This window comes from Taeniopygia guttata, chromosome 5 (genome assembly GCF_048771995.1).
Source record: "Taeniopygia guttata chromosome 5, bTaeGut7.mat, whole genome shotgun sequence".
In the NCBI taxonomy this organism is placed as follows: Eukaryota; Metazoa; Chordata; class Aves; order Passeriformes; family Estrildidae; genus Taeniopygia; species Taeniopygia guttata.
In genome coordinates, this window is record NC_133030.1 from 59,574,468 (window position 1) to 59,591,581 (window position 17,114).

General features: G+C 42.5%; 1 protein-coding gene across 6 annotated transcripts in view; it reads right to left on the reverse strand.

The window, feature by feature from the left end:
* PCNX4 (pecanex 4) overlaps positions 1-16,707 on the reverse strand; it is a 26,904-nt gene extending 10,197 nt beyond the window's left edge. The window contains exons 1-12 of one of the 6 annotated variants that reach the window (XM_030275176.4): positions 16,202-16,705; positions 13,438-13,533; positions 12,392-13,118; positions 10,542-10,721; positions 9,939-10,453; positions 9,022-9,122; positions 8,751-8,873; positions 8,167-8,530; positions 5,008-5,111; positions 3,541-4,577; positions 2,860-3,046; positions 699-2,691 (exon numbers count right to left, since the gene is read on the reverse strand). In XM_030275176.4, coding sequence (XP_030131036.4) covers positions 2,440-2,691; positions 2,860-3,046; positions 3,541-4,577; positions 5,008-5,111; positions 8,167-8,530; positions 8,751-8,873; positions 9,022-9,122; positions 9,939-10,453; positions 10,542-10,721; positions 12,392-13,080 — 3,552 coding nt within the window. In that variant the 5' untranslated portion in view covers positions 13,081-13,118; positions 13,438-13,533; positions 16,202-16,705 and the 3' untranslated portion in view covers positions 699-2,439. Of the gene's footprint in view, positions 1-698; positions 2,692-2,859; positions 3,047-3,540; positions 4,578-5,007; positions 5,112-8,166; positions 8,531-8,750; positions 8,874-9,021; positions 9,123-9,938; positions 10,454-10,541; positions 10,722-11,311; positions 11,484-12,391; positions 13,119-13,425; positions 13,534-16,201 lie in introns of those variants that run through there. The other 5 variants (XM_030275178.4, XM_012574263.5, XM_072930527.1 and 2 more) reach the window with 5 other exon arrangements.
* Between the last annotated feature and the right edge of the window lie 407 nt (positions 16,708-17,114).

The window sequence follows — 17,114 nt, forward strand, 5'->3', positions numbered from 1 at the left end:
CTTTCTCAGCTCTGCTGCCCTATGTGTGATCAACATCACAATCTAAAGCAAGGAGGTGTTGGGAAGAATTAAAGCTGGTTAGAAAACAGAGCACTTCAGGGGTCTCATGGGATAACAATGGGTCCCAAGCTCAGTCCCACTGCTGAGAGCAGGATGCCATCAGTAATCCCAACAGCAGCCTGGGAACACAGACAAGGCCAGGGTTGAAGGTGCTCCAGTTCCTGAATTCCAGATAAATCAAATAAATGCTCCAAACCAAACAGGCCATGGTTCAAGAGCACACAAACAAACCAGCTGAACGGGGGCACTCAGCTGCACAGATTTGTGTGACAGAACAAGCAGCTTTAACTCCTGTTCCTGCCAAAAGCAGAATGCAGACAAGTTTAAGGTGAGGGCACTGTGACTCCGGGCTGTGAACAGCCTGGGCTGTGCCAAGGGGCTCTGTGAGCAGGGAATGGGGTGTGGGACATGCTGCCTGTGACAGCAGGGGACAGGATGTGGCAGGGCAGCACGGCACAGCTCCACATTCCTGTGCTCCAGCAGGAACTCTGCCCATTGCTAATTGTGCTGCTCCATCTGGTGCCAATCAGGATCTCTGCTGGAACACTGGGCCCAGTTATCAGCAGCTCTCCTCAAGGCTGGGGACCAGAAGGAGAGAACCCAGAGAAAGGAAGGGAAAAGGATCACAGCTCTCCAGCTTTTTCTCAACTGGTTTATTCAGTTTACAAAAGACAAAGGATGAGGGCAGAAATTACAGCCATCTTCAAGTAAGGATTGCTGCAAAAATGGATAATTAAATTTTCCTCTGACCATACGGAAGACAAGTAGGAAGAGATTTACAATGGGGCAAGGGAGGGTTAATTAGATTTAGGAAATAGCTCCAAATTTCCAACTGCTGCAAGAGCAGCAAAGAACTGGAGTGAACTGCTTGAGGAGTTCATGATACTCCTTGCCTTGGAAGTTTTAAATCAGAGTAAACATTTGCCTCCTTGTGAGAGGGAGTTGAAATAGGTGCTCTCTACAAGCCCCTTCCACTTCACTTCCATGGCTCTGTATTTCCAGATGCAGCTCAGGTATGTGGCACCAGTGTGCCACCAACCTGTTTTGGAAACCCACTACACCACTTGCATAGTTTTAGAAACCATTTCTGGCCACTTTCAAAAGGAACAGCCGGCAGCCAAGTACAAGGTTCTATGGCAGATTTCATAGGAGACAAAATGTGTTAAAGGTGAGGAGTAAAACTAATAAATGTGCTCAGACTCAGACAAGGCTGGGCGTTCCAAACCAGTACTGCTTCAGTTATGGAGCAGGTCTGATTTAAACTGATTCTGTAGGACTGGGAAATACAATTACCTACTCCCTGCTCAGCCTTTGCCTACAGTGTAAGCATGGACTTGCTGAGAAAACACAGTTACATGCTAAGACTGGTGGTAGTGAACAGGATAAATAAGCCACTGGAAACTGGACCTGTTTTCAAGGTGACCTGTAATGTTACAAACCAGCTGTCCAAGTCTGTTCCAGACTGTAGTGAGGTTAAAAACCTAAATTACTTCTGGCACAGACAGCTGGATTTCCACTCACCCCCCCCCATCATCAAGCTCTCACTGCATTTGTGGAAGACTGGTTAGGGAGGTGGAGAAAGGTTGCAAGTAACAACATTTATATACAGATGTATATAATTTATATGGATACTGGAAGAAGGAGATTAATCATACCATTTGTCCTTAAAATTTCCTCTGTCCCCTAATTATTTACATTTACTTCTTTCATCAATAAAATCACCCAGGCTATCAGTGTGTCAGAGCACACACTGGTTTATATAAATTCTTTTTACCAAAACAAGTATTTTGGTAAAAATTGTCCCTTATCATTTAGTTAAAGCATGGCTGATAACTTACTACACATAAGGAAGAACAGTGAAAGTCATATAATAAATGCTAGAACTGAACTCAGTTCAATATAAAATGGCCAGAATAAAAAAATTCATATAAACAGTCCTATGTACACTTTGGTTGCCAACTCTGGGGTTGACAACACTACAAGAAGCTGTAACCTGACTGGCAGTGCAAGTCACCTGTCTAAGGAAAAAAAAAAAAAAAAGTAAATCAGAATGCACCAAAAATAGTTAATGATCAGAATTATAGTCATGATAAGAATTATGTTGCTTTTCTTTAAGCTGGAGAATTTCAGCATGGGGCTCATCAGCCACACAGGCAATGGTGTTGTGTGTTCCAGCAGCAAGAAACCAGTCCCCAGCTTCCTGCCTGCTGTAGGCTCTGCCCAGCACCACCTCTGTGCCAAGGACACCTCTGTGCTGTCCTGGCGCCGCCACCCTGAGAGTAACACCCGATCTGTAGCACACAGGGGAGCAGGAATTTGATTCCAACAGGCAGAGGAAAAAGACAAACCAGTAACAGCCATTACTGAGAAAAGCACAGCCTAGAAGAGAGGCAGCTGCAGGAGCTGTGAGGAGTAGACGGGGTAGCCCAGGGGCGGGTCGGCCGCCTGCACGGTCAGGTTGCGCAGCAGGGCCGGGTGTGCCTGGATGCTGTAGCGCTCCTCGTCATCGTTGGTGGCATAGAGCAGCTCCCAGGACAGGTTGGCCCACTGCCCTCGCACAGCCTCGGCATTGAGCTTTCCCACCTGCACTAACAACTCCTGCAGAGTGAGGACTCGCCCCGTGTAAATTCCCTACAAGAACAAAGTGCAGTGGGGTTTTCAACAACAGCGGTGCCAGATCCTCTTTAGGTACAAACCAACCATGCAGAGCCTTCATGTTTTAGAACACAATTGCAAGGGGGCAAGAAAAGAACAGTGAAAAAGAAACCCAAACTTAGACCTGGTAATTTTTCTCCTTACCATGCTTGGGTCATGCCCCAGTGAGAACAGGTATGGCTTTTCCTGCAGAACTGCTTGCTGCCACTCCAGGTCTGACACCAGCCCAATGTACCAATCACTCTCGTATTCCTCCAGGTAATTCACCAGCTCTTTGAAGTTCTCCACTGGGCCCAGGCTGGCTTTGTCCAGCATTAGTTTAAAGGTGTATCTGAAAGGTGCAGAACATCACACAATCAGCTGTGTGGCAAAGACAGGAGGGAGAAAGGCTCTTCAGGCCACACAAGGTGGAGAGTCTCCACCAACTCACTGCTTGCCAGCTGAGTTACTGCCAGTCAGCCTGAGTGTGCTTTTAGCTCACCCACATGTAAAACACATTGGCTTAAACACCTCTCATTCACCTCCAACACTTCCCCACTGCCTGATAATGGATAGTGCCAAATACCTAAATCCAGCACAACTGTTGAGACCTGGGGATAATGAAAATAGGTTGTTTTTCCCCAGTTAACACAGCAGATTGGAGGCAGCTGCTGTGGAGAAGAAAGAAGACCCTCCACACCACAGGATTCACTGCCTGGAGTTACAGGCAGTATTTATGTAAGAAAACCCCACAAATAAATTTAAACTATATGGCTTTAACAAAACATTACTGAAGTGACACTTCTCTATGTAAATTGTTAATCTCAGGAAACAGTATTCTTTTACCTGAATGCTTTTAATGCCAGCTGGAAGAGCTCTGGTTTGCCTGTTAGCCAGTCCAAGCCAGCAGACCAGGGAATGCCACCAGTGTACGCCCTGAAGACGTGGCGAGGGGCAGGCACGGCGTTATCCAGGCCAAACAGACCAAAGAAACACGACAGCACCCCGTGGATGTAGAGGTCCTTCAGAGCTTTATCTTTCATAAGGTCTGTGAGTAAACTGGAAGGCTTCTCTTTCAGATGAAAAAAGTCCAGTTGGCTCAAAACAAAGTGGTACCATTCCTCTGGAAACCTCTGCCTCATTTCACTGACTTTGGAAGAAGGCACTGGCGCTGTTCTCCATTCTTCAGGGATGCTCAGCAGCTCCGAGTAGGAGCAACTGAATTCTACAGGAGGTAAAACTTCTGGCTGTTTCCCTTTGTCCACAGCAGGCAGTCCAAGCACCACAGCCCTGTTTAATTTATCTTCTGGTGACATTTCTTGTAGGAAATCTTGGCTCGGTGTTTCTATAGACCCTGGAATAGACAGGTGCACTTTTGGTGTCAGTCCCAGCTGCCCGGGCTCTTTTCTGTCTCTTGTTCTGCTACTGGGTTCAAAATCAAAAATGTCACTATCATCAGTCCAGTCCTCCACTGTATCAACACTAAAGCTGTCTTCTTCCCTCACAGCTCTGGATCCTTTCACTGCACCACTATGCTGATTTTCTGGAAACGATCCTTGTTCGCTCTTGTTGGCACTGCCTGGGCTTTCCCACGTCTTGGATTTTTTATAACAGTACTGGACAAGCATCCATACAAGCACTTTAACAAAATCATCTTTCAGGTGCTTTAAATTCTCATGGGAATCAATTATTCCAGATAACACATTCCTGGCATCAGAATAGAGCCGCACAGGAACAACAGTACAGGGAGTCAGGATGTGTCCAAAATGGGGATTGGGAGACAGAATCCTTGTGTGCTCCTGATGTTCAAAGGCCATTTCAAAGATTTCATCCACTCTGTGAGCTTCAGCAGCATGGCAGGATGTTTCCTGCAGTTCCAGCCCCTAAAGCACACATGGAAACAGCTTCCTGTTAGTCTTCACCAGGACATAACTTTAAATGCTAGCAAGCTGCTTGCTTGCAACAGAATTATTCTGAACAAGATGCTTGTCAGTATTTCCACAACTGAATCTACAAATCTGTCTAGAGAGAACAGCAATAACAAAACACTCACTGCAATATCAGGCACAGACCAATGTCTTAAATAATCTTTGCCTGATGCAGATTTTATTAGCCAGCTTATTAAAGATATTCTGTCAGAAGCTAAATGATAAAAAATTTCACATCTGCTACTCATGTAAATTGCAAGACTAATTAGTACAACCCTCATCTTAGAAAATTAAATGTGAATCAGTTACACTGCTGAAATGTCACACAGCAAAATGTTTGCACTCTTTTCAAACATCAACATCTCAGTGCTCAGTATGCAATTACCTTAATGTTAACACCACAGTAGGTGAAGCCTTTTTCCAGCACCAATATCCACATCAGCCTGTCCTGAAAGCGGCACAAGTAATGCGACCCAGGCAGAGAGAGACCTAGGCAAGAAAAAGAACCAACAAAAACTGCATATTACCTTTTCTACATGCCAATGAAAGGATTCACCAGCAAACACAAAATATTTCTGCATCGAACATCACAGTCAGTTAACACTGGCTAACTAGCACCTTAGAATCTTGGAAAAAATGGCTGAAATTGCAGCTTTTAAAAAGCTGTGGAAAGCTGGAAAACCTCACACAACTGCAGGACTACATTATTCACACCAGACCAGGGTTAAACAACTCCACCCTCAATTCCCTTTGCAGAGATGACTTTAATGATTAAAGATCATTTTTGGCTGCATTTCCAACCACATAGTTCCCACTGGAGTGCTCTCTGGAGACCTAAAGTCCTTCTTACTCAGAATACGTTAAAGAATCATGATATAGCAAAGGAGTTTCTTAATGGCCCAATTTGCTGTGGAGTAGGAAGTTTACTTGTTATCAGAGAAATAAAATATATAACTGAACTGGAATTTGAAAATCAGGTCCTGAACAACAGCAAATTAGTATGCAAAAAAAAAAAAAAAACAAAAACCAAACCAAAACAAAAAAAACCCCAATTTTTTTTTTATTTATGTCACAAAAAGAGCAATGCCAAATTTCCTAAGAACTGGTAGTTATACTGTATTTGAACTATAGCTGAATGCCAGTCCTCAAAACACAATGCTTAAGAACAGAAGCGTTCTTAAGGGTGATGTTTGCTGCCAGTTTATGACCTGCTTCTGCTGTCACTCATGTCTGGTGACCACTCACTTGCAGAGCATTTTAGTTTTAAAATGTTGTAAGGTGAAATCAGTGAAACCAACCATTAAGCTGTAGTTAAAATTTAAGTAACCTTTTCTATCCCACTGAGCTAATGAAGTGCATTTTCTTGCTAACATTTTGCAAAGACTTTAATTCCTTTCTTGCTAGCTGTTAAAGCTACTAAAACTCCTTTATACAAAAAAAAAACCAACTATGGGTTTAAATTAGTGACACACAAAGTGGTATTGTTTCCTTTTGAACTCATCTGAGAACACCACAGTTTTTCTTGCTTCAAGACATTCATTCACAGATTTTCCCATTAAAGAAGAGACTTTTTACCCCTCAAGACTAGTGTTTTAAATTATTTATTCTATGGCATACATGCCACCACAGTCATGATGGAAATTAGGAAAAAAACCCTATTATAATATGTATATCTATAATATAGATAGATATAAGAGATAGATAACATATATATATGACAGATAGCTATATATTATAATAATTTAGTAAATGTATCTATTTTAAATATAAAACATAATGGACTAATGCAGTAGACAAACTGAAGTATCCTTCTTTAGAGAAAAAACATTTCCTGGTTTTAGTGAGTACCTCTTTCTAATCAGAGAGGAAAGTGCAGCACATATTTCCTAGTAAAGCACCTGGACATATTCTTCAGAAAAGCATGATTAAGGTTAACTTCCACTGCCTTCAAATATTAGGCCACTTTTTCCAGCCATAAGGCATTTTCTAAGAGGCTTATGTAAATATTTGCCTCTTGTCTAAGGGCTACAATCTTTTGATTATTTAGGTTACACAAAGTCTATTTCCCAAGAAAACAACCTTGCAATTTTAAAATAGTTACTCTGGCTCCAGCTGGGAAAAAGACTGGGCATTTCTTCACCTCTGTCTCTGTAATTCTGTGAAAACCCCATCACAATACCTTTCACAGGCTGTAAATCCATAAGTGCTGCTACAATCCTACCCCAGCTGTCTGCACAAGATATGACATTAAATCTTATCAATGGGTTTGTTCTCAGCTGTTTACTGCTACTTAGGCTACATCATGTATTTCCCAAACCTCCAGTCAATATTTACTGTAACCAATTAATACAGCCAAATTAACAAAGTCACCTTCTGGATGCTGAGCAATGGGATTGATGCAGAGACAGACAGACCTACAGAGAGCAGTCTGACATACATCATCCTCTATGCTGTCTGGCTATAGAACCCAATTTACTGCCTACAGTTAGGTGGGATCAATGCATTTCATCCCTTTTATTCAGCATAGAAAGATTAGGATTGATACTGTTTCATCACCATTTAGTCTCTCCTTAAAAGTAACAAAAGTTATTTTTTTTTACACAATTGTAACAAGTAGACATTGTAGAATCATTAGCTAGAAAAGATCTCCCAGATCATCAAGCCCAGCCTTTGACTGAATATCACCATGTCCATGAAACCATTTCACCAACTGCTACATCTACTTGTTTCTTGAATGATCTCAAGGATGGTGACTCCACCACTTCCCTAAGGAGCCTGTTCCAATGCTTAATCATTTGTCCAGTGAAGAAATTTTTCCTGATATCCAACCTCGACCTCCCCTGCTGGAACTTGTAGTGGTTCCCCTTTCTCCTGCTGTTGGTTGTACAAGAAGGATAAAAGTAACCACTTTTCCCTGAGCAATCTCTGAATGTCACATTTGACCCATGCTGTGAAATGTGGTTTACAACCATAGATTCTCCTCCCTTTGGAGGGATCTGATCCCAAGGGGTTTGGGGCGTTGGGAAGGACCTGATCCCAAGGAATTTAGGGCATTGGGAGGGATCTGATCCCAAGTAGTTTGGGGCATTGGGAGGGATCTGATCCCAAGGGGTTTGGTGCGTTGGGAAGGACCTGATCCCAAGCAGTTTAGGGCATTGGGAGGGATCTGATCCCAGCAGTTTGGGGCATTGGGAGGGATCTGATCCCAAGGGGTTTTGGGGTACTGGGAGGGATTTGATCCCAAGGGGTTTGGGGCATTGGGAAGGATCTGATCCCAAGGGTGCTGGGAGGGATCCGATCCCAAAGGGTTTGGGGCATTGGGAGGGATCTGATCCCAAGGGGTTTGGGGCATTGGGAGGGATCTGATCCCAAGGGGTTTTGGGGTACTGGGAGTGATTTGATCACAAGTGGTTTGGGGAATTGGGAAGGTTCTGATCCCAAGGGTTTTAGGCGTTGGGAAGGATCCGATCCCAAGGGTTTGTGTGGAAAACCACACTTCCTGAACTATTCAGCTGCAATATTTCAGAGTGCAGCCTGTACGTACCCAGGCCGCCGGCCACCAGCGCGGACTGCAGCGCTGCGGCCAGGCCGGGCACGAGCTGCCGGTAGTAGACGGTGTTGGGGCAGACGCAGGCGGTGCCGCCCGCGGGGCCCGGCCAGCTCCGCAGCGGCCGGGGGAAGCCCACCAGGAACACGGGCAGCGTGAAGAGTGGCAGCAGGGGCGAGGAAAGCAGCGCCGAGACGGCCACCAGGGCCAGCAGGACCGGGAAGAAGGCGACGTTGAGCGCGATCAGGGCGGCGCTGGATCTGCGGCGCTGCTTCTTCTCCGTCCACGAGGTCAGGAGGATGGCGATGGCGAAGTGCAGCTTGGACAGGAACTGGAACAGCCGATCCCGCAGGAGACCCACCTGCGGCACACGGGTGGGAAGCACACGGTTTGTTGCCAGCAGAACGCTCGGCATAGCTAAAGTAATTTTAAGGGAATGAAGCATGGCTATCATTGCTTGGTGTGAGAATATATCTTAGTACAGTTTTTAGCTTCTACTGTTGGGTCCTGTAGTAACTCTCCAACAGAAACAGAGACTTCAGATAACAATTATCTGCTTAATTTTACATTATGACCGTTACCAGCAAGAGTTTGATTCCTGTGTCAAGGCTCCTGTTCCACCAGAGGTCTGGATTAATCACCAACATTTGTGCTGCTGACACAACCACTATGTCTAGTAAGGCATTTTCTGTATTCTGCCAGACCTAAAATAGAAATATGTTAGAAATACATTAAAAAACATACCAATTTATCTCTGCTTTCATGACCTGGAATATTTCTTCCAGGTCACCTTGGTTCTCAAGTCATGTAGAAAAACATTTCTAAGGCTAAGATATTTAAAATTTAAATTACCATCCTAAACATCCTTGTGAATCCAATGGAAACAGACACAGAATGCAGGTTTTGCAGCGAATGGTCAAGTGACAGGAACGCTATCATAGCAAACGGAGACACTGCAAATGAAATAAAAGAATCACTGACCTTCTTCCAAAAACATAACAAAAGTCAACAGAGGTAAGCAGTGTTATTGCAGGATGGATATCCCAGTACAAAAAGAGAAACCTTCCCTTCATTATCTCTAACTCCTCTTTGTATTACACTCCCACGATATCAAACAATTTATTTGCACTAATGACCCAGGACAATACACATTTACATCGATGCTTAGCTCTTACTTGCTCTTAGTTCTTTTGTCCTTTATTTGTTTCTCCAAGAGAATACTCAAATAAATAAAAATAAACATGGAATAGCAGTCATCAATCTATTTTCCCAAACTAATGCTTCTTTATGAAATGAAATAATTTAAACCAATTTTTTATTTCCTCAAAGTAGATGCATTTGTCTCTAACCTACCAGAGAGGAGGCACTTCCCTTTACTAGCAAACTCTAAGAAACAAATATTTAGTCAGCTTGAAGACTTTAAAATAATTTTGTTTCCAAGTACATATTTTCAAAAGTTGATGCTGCAGTAGTAACTAAAATCCTTTAAAAGGCCCTGCTTTTTCAGCTTGGCTTTTAAAAGACTCAATTTTTTAGGTTCACCCCTAACAAAAGAAATAAATCAAATCACTTTCAAATTTAATCACTTTCAGATATGCTGGACCAGTAACCTTGATCTCAATGCACAATTTAACAAGACATCAACAAGTATTTCCAGCCACTTGGCTTCCCTTGGTTCATTCAGGGAATCTTGCACAAACAGCAATTCTAGAGTTTCAATCTCCCTACAAGCATCATCTAACAAACAACAGACAGTGATGTATTCCTACCTAGTGTTAGTAAAATCCTCCTGACAACACCAACTTTCATTAGCCTTCTTTGCTTCTCCATGAACACAGCCACAGTCCTGACATCCTTTGGGTAAAAGGGGTTTCGGAGGACTCCAAACAAGTACACTCTCTGAATCTCTCTAAGAATCCACATAATTACAAGTAATAGGATCAGAATGTAACTTGCTATGGCCTGGGGACTGGCTTGGGAAAATGATGAGGAGCCTGCAAATTGATGCAGCAGGCTCGCTTCTGTGAGAGCAAATGTCAACACAGTCACATAGAAAATGAATTCCCTCCACCCAAATTGCATTCTAAGACCTCTGTGAGCATTTTTAGATTTGCTGGAGGCTAAATGGCTGATCATGGTGTGTTTGAAGGCAAACCCAATCTCACTTAGGTTAAGACTCAGTATGAACCCAAGTCCAGTCATGAAGAGGATCACACCGAGGGGGCTGGGAATGAAATACGATGCTATTGCTGTTCCAGCAGAAATGAGAAACATTACTAACAACCTGTGAAGGAGAAAATAAAGAAGATTTGCTTGAAAAGAAAAAGGTTATAAACAATACAGATATATTTTACAACTGTATAAACATTTACTTTGTGTTACTTGACATAGGTGAACCTCCTAGTCCAAACTCCAAGAGTTGTTCCATTCCCCAGAGAAAAAGTGCATCAAGTGGGGGCAGAATTCCCATTGCCCACAAGAATGGCAGAAAAAGAAACAGGATGTGCAAAATCTGGTTTGTCTGCTCTAGAATGGGTGCGTTGACAGCGAACCTGGATAAAAGAAGAAATGCATTTGACTGTGAAGGGAAAAATAACTTCTGTTTAGGAAGACTTCCTGCTTAATTACTACAGCAAATCCCAAAGTTAAAACCTTACACATTCAACCTATAAAACCTAATGAGTATCTTTTAAAAGGAAAAATAAGGACATATATTTATGCTTGGGAAAGTAACACATTAATTAGAACACAAGAACACAGACTAAATTTTAATTTAAAAGATTTGAAGCCTTCAGATGAATACCGTGATGCAATTATCCCAATTATTTTTGTTACTGTTGTGATAGTACACTGAAAAAAATACTTGTGCAAAAAAGAGAGGTCCACAGGCTCCAAGTCCTCGACTGTTTAACAAAAAATGGAAAAGTATTTTTTTCAGAAACACAAAGGCAAAATTTTATGCAATTTCAAGGCCCAAGATCAGCTTTAAAATTGGAAGAACTGGCATGTTGCCTGTACACCTACAGATAACACTGTATATCCCTAAAGAGTTTTTTGTTCATAAAAGTGTCAAAATCTTCCTGCAAAACCACAAAGATCAGTATTAGAAATTTGAATAAATTGTAACCCATATGTAATTTACCAGTTAAAGGAGGTAGACTGCCAAGACATTTGGTTTCTCTCTCCTTTTTAAGAAGTAAGCAAGCCTCAGAGGAATTTTATCAGGAATTTTGACAATGTCTTAATCTTCTCCTCAGGAAATTGAATAGAAGAATTTGGAGTCCAAGACCACATGTAAAATTCTCATACCTCACCTGAAGTGGCAATTAGGGTAAATCATTAACAAAGCCATCTCCCAGTGCAAAACTAGCAAATTCAAACCTACTGTTTTTAAATGTACCTGAAGTAACCCACCCATAAAATATGCACATGTGACAAAGTGCTATAGATATCACCTGATAGGGAAAAAGAATGGAGAGAGTGAATCTAAAAGCATCTTGTTTTACGAGCCTGATACTACGAATATTTCAGCTAAGACACTCATCTGAAAAACAGAAATGTGACTCTCCTAATTTGTAGACTGATACAGCTTTTTCATAGTGGAAAAGCACTTAAAAATCCAAGTTCAAAAATCTGTATCACAAGGTCACAGCAACATTCCCATTTGCTTATCCATTCATTAAAACTAAATTCAAATGTTTTTGTTTTTTTCTTTCGTTTTGTTTTTGCCTGTTGTATAAAAGCCTCTGCTATCACTTTACAGAGCTTAAATTAGGAAGTATTCCAGGATGAAATCTGGACATAAATCCAGTAATCCTGAAGCTTGCAGTGTTTAGATTTATGATTCCAGGTCAGGAACATGTGTTTTTAAACCCATCCTCTAAAAGGATATAAATGCAAATTCTTCTAATACAAAAATATGAAAAATTACATGGTAGAAGACAGTTTTACCTATCTTACAAACTGCTCTCCCTAGTTTACTTGGAATTCTATACAATTTTTTTATAAATCTATATAAAAATTTATATAGATTTACGAAAATCTATACACAGCATAGAACCTCAATTTTTAGCATATATGCATCAATCTTCTTCCTTTGAAATTACTACAGTTAATTAGAATCTCAAAATAAATTTTCCTCAGAATAATAATTTAAACTTTCCCATCAAAAATACACAGAATAACCATCACTTTAAGTGGCTAAGTGCATTATTACATTTACCTGTGTGCAAGATCCACTGCAATAAAGACAAAAATGTAGAAAGGTCTCATCAGAGCAGTGATTTCATAAGTATCCAGTGCTTGGAAAGTGGCTGTTTCTGTGGCTGTGTTTATGATTAATGAATATTCTCCTATACATATGGTCACCCATCCAAACACAAAGATCACGACAGTTCCTCCAATGTTGCTATATAACAAGGTTATTCTGTTTGGCAGCAAATACCAAGTTCCCAGCCCACACAATACCCCTGCCAGGAGGGAATGGAATAGAGTGTTGATTATGTACTTCTTGCCAGGAATAATAAATTTTACTGTCTCTGAACCTACACAGCTGGAAAATTCAAACTCATCTTCATCTGTCAGGGTATTCTGGATTTGCATTCTTTCTACTGTCACTGTTTTCTGCTTTGCATAGAGGTTTGTCATTTGAAGAGCAAGTGCAGTAACAAACATGAGTCCTCCCGACAGCCCTGCGGTGCAGAAGTCCTTCATCACTCCCAGCTGGTAGAGGAGTGTTCCCACTCCTCCCCACAGCCATGGTGTCAGGAAAAGGATGATCTGGTTCACATAGATGTAGGGAGGGGCACAGTAGCCTAATTTGAACCGGGGACCTCCCAGCACAGTCTGAGGGAAGCGCTTCAGGAAGAACTCCTGCTTGTAGTCATTGAGCAGGGGTACATCTGGCCCCATCCTCGTGGCTCAGGAATGCTGCCTGGGGATCATCTTTCCTGGAGGAGAACAGGAAGGAATACATGGACACATTACTGATTCTGGAACTCAGAACCCAGGGAATTCTTGTGTCTTCTTTTTATTTACCAAGCTACAGTGGAATTCTGACATGGTGCTGTTAGAATTTCCCAGAATACAACTAATAAGCAAATATAGATTTTAAAATGTGAACACATTCTTTCATCTGAGGGTTGCAAATAAAAATATATAACCTGTTCTTGGGAGATGACAAAACCAACACATCTCCCCAGCAAAATACCTTCCTAAAACTGACATTCTTCCCACTTAATCTGATTCCAATCACACCTTGCCACAGACCTCCAATTCCAAATCCTGTTAAGGATCTCTGTATACAGAGTCTGTGATTCCACTGAACAGTCACACAAGTGCAGGGACTCAGGCACACAAAGGTCCCTGTAAAAAACAAAAATCAAAGCTTTATGCAATAAAGCTTTTTCTTCATAAATATGTTAAAAGAATGTAAGTAGAAGTATTACAAATTGTTTTCCACATCAGCATTGTTACCATCCTCCCTACACAGTCCAGTTGCAGGACAGGATCTCACTGTAATGTAAAATAAACAGTTCACTTTCTGCTTCCTAAAACATATAAAACAAACAAACAAAAACCAAACACAATACTTGTGGGTTATTGCAGAATTAGCAATATTTCTCTTGGTGCCAATGGAAAAAGCTGAAAGAAAGGAAAAAAGATACTTATAGACATTTAAAATGACCCATCAAACAGAAATAGGTTTGAATACTCATTTAGAGAGGATCAGGGCACATAGTAACAATGAATGTAAGGTGATAACGATAATATTCAAATATAATTCTATGCTACTAATCATGAAAGCAAGAATCTATGAGTGACAGGCAGAAGTATTCATGCTAAGAAATAGGGTGAAAAAAACAGCACAAAAAAAGCAGTGTCAACATCACTAATAATAACCCTAAATAAGAGATGGTGTGCATTAGGAGATGTGTAAGGACAGAAATTCTGACTGACTTTCTTCCACTGGAGCTGTACAATCTGATGAATACCCATTGCCATCACTGATGAGACATTAAAAATTAAACATCTAGCTGTCACAGAGTCCTCAAACTACTGTGATCCCTTTTTTCTACAATACCAAACATTTCTGAGAACAATTCATCCCATTTATTTAAACAGGTATCAGTCGCTCAACTGTTGGTAGATGCTGATCATTGGTGAATGAAATTTGAAACAGTGCAAATGAGATTTTATGCATTATCATGACTGAAAATTTACATTCCACATCCACTAAGTCAATACACTCCATCATGGAAAGCAGGCTCTGTAACTACTCTTTATATAGGCTGTGGATTTTTTGGGGTTTTTTTCAATAAAATATTGAAAACACAGGTTTTTTGGTCCTACTATTTTAAGCAACTGAAAGTTTCTTAACTAAAAGGAGAAGGCAGCAGTCAGTTCTACTGGAACTAATGGAAAAGACACATGTTGACAACGGAGAGGGGAATTCATCCCAGTCAGCTCAGGAATTAGAAAATGTAGCAGTGACACACCCAACTAAAAACAAAATTCAAATGTAATTATAAAATATCACAATTGAATCAATCTTCTTTAGCAAAATAAGCACTGTTTAGAGGTGCATGGGCATGGAGCTTAAGTTGCTGGGATAGTTACATGCAGTAGAAGATTTATGGAAATGCATGGAAATTATGGAAAGGCATGGAAATGACACAAGCTGAGTGTAAAAAGGGAATATAGAACCAATAGGTGCAGAATTTTCCTTGAAAAACAGTTTTTGGGCAGCTGTGTTTTCTGCTCTGAGAAGGGCTATTTTTGTTTCAAGTTCCAATCTGCGTTTGTGTTTGTCAGTTTATATTGCTAACCAAATGTTAACAAAACATTCCTCTTACAGTTTCTGTGTAAACAATAGGCATCTTTGTGTGAGACACGAGAATCCACACACATAAACAATATAGTTCCACTTGGCTCTGCTCTAAAACAAGCCATAAAAAGAGGTGAATTTATTTGCTGAAGCTCGCTAACTATGGAAACTCTTCCCTCTGCTGTTCTCCTGGCTTCCAGCTACTCAGGTAGCACATCAGGACTTTAAAGAGGGACTCATCCATGTCTTATTCCTGTACATAGCCCTAGCAACAAGGCTCCACACATTTGTGAGTGTTTACAGGACCTGGCTTCAGTACACATTCCTGACATACAGGCCTGGCCCCACTTTGACAACTTGCCTGGATACCCAAATAACCCCTAACACAACAGTCTCTCATCACGGAGGGAGGAATCTGTGCCATTATCACAGCAAGGATGGAAAAAGGGTTTTAACACCAAAATGTCACTTCACAAGTTTTCCCTGCAATAACCTTGTTATGGCTTTATTACAACGAAAAAAACCCAAACCTTGCCACAAATTCAGGCAGGAATTCACAGGAAGGCACGAATTTTTGTCTAAATGAACACCATCCTGATGATGGATCAGCTGAGTTTAGTTTGCTTTTATCTTTAGCAGATTACAGAGTATGGGTACAGCTGTCTTGCCACCTAAGCAGCTGAAACACATAGGGCTTAAAATCCTTATCTCAGTGGTCTTACAGGTGTTTAAGGGTAGGGGTTACAAACCACCTGCTAGCCAAGCTGGAGGAACAGGTGAGAGGTGAAGGGGAGGCTGTGGCATCCCACCAAATCCAGATGCACCCCGTGCCCACACACCGGGTTAACGATTCCCTGGATGAGCATCCGTGGATATAGACCCCACAGTGCTGCAGGCCAGCTTCCAGCCAGGAGCCAGGCGGAACAGTGTTGATTCCATTCCCCATGGACACAGCATTTTAGGACAACACCCCCCATGCAGTTATGGGATGAGCATCCCGGGATCACCTTTGGGAAGGGTGGCTGGCCGCCTCCTCCCCAGGCACCTCTGCCCCTGACTAGAGGGGCTCCCACCCACCCAGCTCCCCTCACCGCTTCTGCAGGCACTAAATAAAAACACCCAACACCAAGCGGCGACAAAAAACACCTCTGCGGTCTGCGGAGGGGAAGGGCCGGGGGGCAAACCCTCGGCGGGGATGGCACCTACCTGTGGCCCGGGCTCGGAGCGGGGCCGAGCCGGCGCTGGGAGAAGGAGGATGGAGGAGGAGGAGGAGGAGGATGGCGGAGCGCTCCCGTTCTCTGCCCGCCCCTTTTTCCCGCCCTCAGCCGCCGCCGCCATTTTGCCCGCCTGAGGCAGGCGGTGGGGCCGAAATGGCTCCGGCGAGCCCCGGCGCTGCTCCCGGCGGTGTCGGTGTCGGTGTCGGTGTCGGTGTCGGTGTCGGTGTCGGTACCGGTACCGGTGTCGGTACCGGAGCGCTGAGGGGCCGCGGTGCTCCCGCTCCCTCACGGCGGGCACGGCCCCGAAGCACCCCGGAATGGACCCGGCTGGAAAAGACCTCCGGCATCATCGAGTCCAGCCCGCTGCCAGCCTGACCACGGCACTCAGTGCCCGGCCAACCTTTAACACCTCCGAGCGCCGTGACTCCGCCGCTTCCCTGGCCAGCCCATTCCGATGTCTCATCTTCCTTCCTGGAAGAAATTCCTCCAATGTCCAATTTTCCTCCCCGGTACATCTTCAGACTCTGTCCTCTCATCCTGTCCTTTTTCCTTGGAAGTAGATCCCGATCCCACCTGGCTTCACCTTCACCTTTAACTCCCTAGTTAAAAGAGAGCGAGAAGGTCCCCAGCGTTCTCACATCGTACCAGAATACCCCCAAAAGTTCCCTAAATCTTGAATATTAATGGCCTTTATGTGTTAACTAATTGAAGACACAAATGCTGGTTTTAGCCTCAGATAGAACCAAATCCATTCTCTTCTAGGTAAAGTCAAATTGAACATTCAGTGGGAAACTGAATTATAAATGTAAATACTGCAGTACCACTTCTGTTAAATACTAAGAATATTAGAGTCAGCATGCATAATATAATTACTATCTAATAATACTAAAATATGTAATTCA